This window comes from Salvelinus namaycush, unplaced genomic scaffold (genome assembly GCF_016432855.1).
Source record: "Salvelinus namaycush isolate Seneca unplaced genomic scaffold, SaNama_1.0 Scaffold310, whole genome shotgun sequence".
Lineage (NCBI taxonomy): Eukaryota > Metazoa > Chordata > Actinopteri > Salmoniformes > Salmonidae > Salvelinus > Salvelinus namaycush.
The window spans coordinates 232,586-238,585 of NW_024060009.1; the positions used below are offsets into that span (position 1 = coordinate 232,586).

At 52.7% G+C, this 6,000-nt stretch overlaps 1 protein-coding gene across 1 annotated transcript in view; it reads right to left on the bottom strand.

Moving 5' to 3' along the window:
• hbs1l (HBS1-like translational GTPase) overlaps positions 1 to 4,727 on the bottom strand; it is a 28,769-nt gene extending 24,042 nt beyond the window's left edge. Inside the window, exons 1-3 of the mRNA XM_038985244.1 lie at positions 4,473 to 4,727; positions 3,660 to 3,825; positions 3,369 to 3,486 (exon numbers count right to left, since the gene is read on the bottom strand). Of these exons, the coding sequence (XP_038841172.1) occupies positions 3,369 to 3,486; positions 3,660 to 3,825; positions 4,473 to 4,668 (480 nt within the window). The 5' untranslated portion in view covers positions 4,669 to 4,727. The remainder of the gene's footprint in view (positions 1 to 3,368; positions 3,487 to 3,659; positions 3,826 to 4,472) is intronic.
• Between the last annotated feature and the right edge of the window lie 1,273 nt (positions 4,728 to 6,000).

Genomic DNA, 6,000 nt, shown 5'->3' on the forward strand with positions numbered 1-6,000 from the left:
AAAGACCATAATGAGGACATTCTGATCTGTATTAAAGGCCATAATGAGAACATTCTGATCTGTATTAAAGGCCATAATGAGGACATTCTGATCTGTATTAAAGGCCATAATGAGAACATTCTGATCTGTATTAAAGGCCATAATGAGGACATTCTGATCTGTATTAAACACCATAATGAGGACATTCTGATCTGTATTAAAGGCCATAATGAGGACATTCTGATCTGTATTAAAGGCCATAATGAGGACATTCTGATCTGTATTAAAGGCCATAATGAGAACATTCTGATCTGTATTAAAGGCCATAATGAGGACATTCTGATCTGTATTAAAGGCCATAATGAGGACATTCTGCTCTGTATTAAAGACCATAATGAGGACATTCTGATCTGTATTAAAGGCCATAATGAGGACATTCTGATCTGTATTAAAGGCCATAATGAGAACATTCTGATCTGTATTAAAGGCCATAATGAGGACATTCTGATCTGTATTAAAGGCCATAATGAGGACATTCTGCTCTGTATTAAAGACCATAATGAGGACATTCTGATCTGTATTAAAGGCCATAATGACAACATTCTGATCTGTATTAAAGGCCATAATGAGGACATTCTGATCTGGATTAAAGGCCATAATGAGAACATTCTGATCTGTATTAAAGGCCATAATGAGGACATTCTGATCTGTATTAAAGACCATAATGAGGACATTCTGATCTGTATTAAAGGCCATAATGAGGACATTCTGATCTGTATTAAAGACCATAATGAGGACATTCTGATCTGTATTAAACGCCAAAATGAGGACATTCTGATCTGTATTAAAGGCCATAATGAGGACATTCTGATCTGTATTAAAAGCCATAATAAGGACATTCTGATCTGTATTAAAGGCCATAATGAGGACATTCTGATCTGTATTAAAGGCCATAATGAGGACATTCTGATCTGTATTAAAGGCCATAATGAGGACATTCTGATCTGTATTAAACACCATAATGAGGACATTCTGATCTGTATTAAAGGCCATAATGAGGACATTCTGATCTGTATTAAAGGCCATAATGAGGACATTCTGATCTGTATTAAAGGCCATAATGAGGACATTCTGATCTGTATTAAAGGCCATAATGAGGACATTCTGTATAACCTGTGATTTTCCACTCTGTGTAAGCTGTATCATTCCATTTATTGACCATTGAGGAACCTCTGGCAGCTCCAGGTGAGATATAATACAGCAGGGGGCATCGAGAAGGGGACATGTAGGAACCTCTGGCAGCTCCAGGTGAGATATAATACAGCAGGGGGCATCGAGAAGGGGACATTGAGGAACCTCTGGCAGCTCCAGGTGAGATATAATACAGCAGGGGGCATCGAGAAGGGGACATGTAGGAACCTCTGGCAGCTCCAGGTGAGATATAATACAGCAGGGGGCATCTAGAAGGGGACATTGAGGATCCTCTGGCAGCTCCAGGTGAGATATAATACAGCAGGGGGCATCGAGAAGGGGACATGTAGGAACCTCTGGCAGCTCCAGGTGAGATATAATACAGCAGGGGGCATCGAGAAGGGGACATGTAGGAACCTCTGGCAGCTCCAGGTGAGATATAATACAGCAGGGGGCATCGAGAAGGGGACATTGAGGATCCTCTGGCAGCTCCAGGTGAGATATAATACAGCAGGGGGCATCGAGAAGGGGACATTGAGGAACCTCTGGCAGCTCCAGGTGAGATATAATACAGCAGGGGGCATCGAGAAGGGGACATGTAGGATCCTCTGGCAGCTCCAGGTGAGATATAATACAGCTAGGGGGCATCGAGAAGGGGACATTGAGGAACCTCTGGCAGCTCCAGGTGAGATATAATACAGCAGGGGGCATCGAGAAGGGGACATGGAGGAACCTCTGGCAGCTCCAGGTGAGATATAATACAGCAGGGGGCATCTAGAAGGGGACATGTAGGAACCTCTGGCAGCTCCAGGTGAGATATAATACAGCAGGGGGCATCGAGAAGGGGACATGTAGGAACCTCTGGCAGCTCCAGGTGAGATATAATACAGCAGGAGGCATCGAGAAGGGGACATGTAGGAACCTCTGGCAGCTCCAGGTGAGATATAATACAGCAGGGGGCATCGAGAAGGGGACATGTAGGAACCTCTGGCAGCTCCAGGTGAGATATAATACAGCAGGGGGCATCGAGAAGGGGACATGTAGGAACCTCTGGCAGCTCCAGGTGAGATATAATACAGCAGGGGGCATCGAGAAGGGGACATGTAGGAACCTCTGGCAGCTCCAGGTGAGATATAATACAGCAGGGGGCATCGAGAAGGGGACATGTAGGAACCTCTGGCAGCTCCAGGTGAGATATAATACAGCAGGGGGCATCGAGAAGGGGACATGTAGGAACCTCTGGCAGCTCCAGGTGAGATATAATAGATTGGTACACGTTGCACGTTACAATGGAGCGGAAGGAAGCAGAATGTTCCTTTGATTTTTGAACTGGTTGAACGGTAATGTTTTCCCAGTAGGCACCTGTCACTTCCTACCTGTAGTATGAATAACACTCCAACCCAAATTCATTTGAATCATTTAGTCCAGGTCATTTTTCAGTGACCGTGTTAGGGGTGAAGTCTGGACGTACCTGGGCCTTTAGGGGTGAAGTCTGGACGTACCTGGGCCGCCCCAGTGATCATGTTAGGGGTGAAGTCTGGACGTACCTGGGCCTTTAGGGGTGAAGTCTGGACGTACCTGGGCCTTTAGGGGTGAAGTCTGGACGTACCTGGGCCTTTAGGGGTGAAGTCTGGACGTACCTGGGCCTTTAGGGGTGAAGTCTGGACGTACCTGGGCCTTTAGGGGTGAAGTCTGGACGTACCTGGGCCTTTAGGGGTGAAGTCTGGACGTACCTGGGCCTTTAGGGGTGAAGTCTGGACGTACCTGGGCCTTTAGGGGTGAAGTCTGGACGTACCTGGGCCTTTAGGGGTGAAGTCTGGACGTACCTGGGCCTTTAGGGGTGAAGTCTGGACGTACCTGGGCCTTTAGGGGTGAAGTCTGGACGTACCTGGGCCTTTAGGGGTGAAGTCTGGACGTACCTGGGCCTTTAGGGGTGAAGTCTGGACGTACCTGGGCCTTTAGGGGTGAAGTCTGGACGTACCTGGGCCTTTAGGGGTGAAGTCTGGACGTACCTGGGCCTTTAGGGGTGAAGTCTGGACGTACCTGGGCCTTTAGGGGTGAAGTCTGGACGTACCTGGGCCTTTAGGGGTGAAGTCTGGACGTACCTGGGCCTTTAGGGGTGAAGTCTGGACGTACCTGGGCCTTTAGGGGTGAAGTCTGGACGTACCTGGGCCTTTAGGGGTGAAGTCTGGACGTACCTGGGCCGCTCCAGTGATCATGTTCGGGATGAAGTCTTTGTGTCCAGGAGCGTCCATCAGAGTCACCACCTTAGAGGCCGTCTCAAACTTAGTCATCCCCACGTCCATGGTTACACCCCTGGAAAACACACCACACACACACACACACACACACACACACACACACACACACACACACACACACACACACACACACACACACACACACACACACACACACACACGCGGATTCAGTGGGTGTTTTGCAGAGTAGGTAGTTAAGTGTGTGGAGCCGTCTCTGTCGGTACACACCTGTTCCTCTCCTCCCCGGTCTCGTCCAGAACCCATGCGTAGGCGAACGAGGCCTTGCCAGCCTTTTTGGACTCCTGTTCGTACTTGTGCATGGTGCGTTTATTGACGTTTCCCAACAGGTACAGCAGGTGACCCATCAGGGTACTCTTCCCTGCATCCACATGACCTGGAGGGGGGAGGGAGGGGGGTGGAGGAGGGGAGGAGGAAAACAGAGGAGGGGGGTGTGGGGGGGGGGGGGGGGGGGACAGAGGAGGGGGGTGGAGGGGGTTGAAGGGGGAGGAAGGGTGAAAACAAAGGAGGGGGGGTGGAGGGGGGACGGAGGGGGTGGAAACAGGAATCATACTGAAAATGTTCTGTTCAATCTCTGTAACCACGCCGACTGTATAGTCTCTGTAACCACGCCGACTGTATAGTCTCTGTAACCACGCCGACAGCATAGACTCTGTAACCACGCCGACTGTATAGTCTCTGTAACCACGCCGACAGCATAGACTCTGTAACCACGCCGACAGCATAGACTCTTTAACCACGCCGACAGCATAGTCTCTGTAACCACGCCGACAGCATAGTCTCTGTAACCACGCCGACAGCATAGTCTCTGTAACCACGCCGACAGCATAGTCTCTGTAACCACGCCGACAGCATAGTCTCTGTAACCACGCCGACAGTATAGTCTCTGTAACCACGCCGACAGTATAGTCTCTGTAACCACGCCGACAGTATAGTCTCTGTTACCACGCCGACAGTATAGTTTATGTGATTCAGTCCATGCATGAGTTTGTGGCGTTCCAGGAGCCACGTGTGTTTACGTACCTATAACCACCAGGTTGAGTAGAGACTTGCCCCCTTGTCTCTTCTCCAGCTCTGCCCGGACGTTCAGCTGCTGCTTGGCCTTCCCCGGGGTACGTCCTGGGGTGGGGACGGAAGGTGACTCCTCTGACCCCCCGAACCCTTTAGAGGGTGTCTCCGGACGCTTGGAGGGGGTGTCAGGGCTGGTTTTCATGGTCATGTCATCAGGGCTACCCCCGCGATGGACGGAGGGGCTGGGGACAACCCCGTTCTCCTCTGTACTGGATGGACAGGACAACAAGAAGAGAGGAATCATTTATTTAACTTCTTCTTCTTGTTAAGGAAATCTTCAGTATAACCCTGGTAAGACATGCTACACTCAACTTAGTTTGTTTTGATAGGACAGTGAAGAGGAGACGAGGAAGAGGAGACGGGGAAGGGGAGACGGGGAAGAGGGGACGGGGAAGAGGGGACGGGGAAGAGGGGACGGGGAAGAGGAGACGAGGAAGAGGAGACGAGGAAGAGGAGACGGGGAAGGGGAGACGGGGAAGAGGGGACGGGGAAGAGGGGACGGGGAAGAGGAGACAGTGAAGAGGAGACAGTGAAGAGGAGACGGGAAAGAGGGGAGAGGAGACGGGGAAGAGGGGACAGTGAAGAGGGGACGGGGAAGAGGAAGAGGAGACGGGGAAGAGGAGACGGGGAAGAGGAGACGGGGAAGAGGGGAAGAGGGGACGGGGAAGAGGAGACAGTGAAGAGGAGACGGGGAAGAGGAGACGGGGAAGAGGGGAGAGGAGACGGGGAAGAGGGGACGGGGAAGAGGGGACGGGGAAGAGGGGACGGGGAAGAGGGGACGGGGAAGAGGGGACGGGGAAGAGGGGACGGGGAAGAGGGGACGGGGAAGAGGGGACGGGGAAGAGGGGACGGGGAAGAGGGGACGGGGAAGAGAGGACAGGGAAGAGGGGACGAGGAAGAGGGGACGGGGAAGAGGAGACGGGAAAGAGGGGACGGGAAAGAGGGGACGGGGAAGAGGGGACGGGGAAGAGGAGACGGGGAAGAGGAGACGGGGAAGAGGGGACGGGGAAGAGGAGACGGGGAAGAGGAGACGGGGAAGAGGGGACGGGGAAGAGGAAGAGGAGACGGGGAAGAGGGGACGGGGAAGAGGAGACAGTGAAGAGGAGACGGGGAAGGGGAGACGGGGAAGAGGAAGAGGGGACGGGGAAGAGGGGACGGGGAAGAGGGGACGGGGAAGAGGGGACAGGGAAGAGGGGACGAGGAAGAGGGGACGGGGAAGAGGAGACGGGGAAGAGGAGACGGGGAAGAGGAGACGGGGAAGGGGGACGGGGAAGGGGAGACGGGGAAGGGGAGACGGGGAAGAGGAGACGGGGAAGAGGGGACGGGGAAGAGGGAAGAGGGGACGGGGAAGAGGGGACGGGGAAAAGGGAAGAGGAGACGGGGAAGAGGAGACGGGGAAGAGGAGACGGGGAAGAGGAGACGGGGAAGAGGGGACGGGGAAGAGGAGACGGGGAAGAGGGAAGAGGAGACGGGGAAGAGG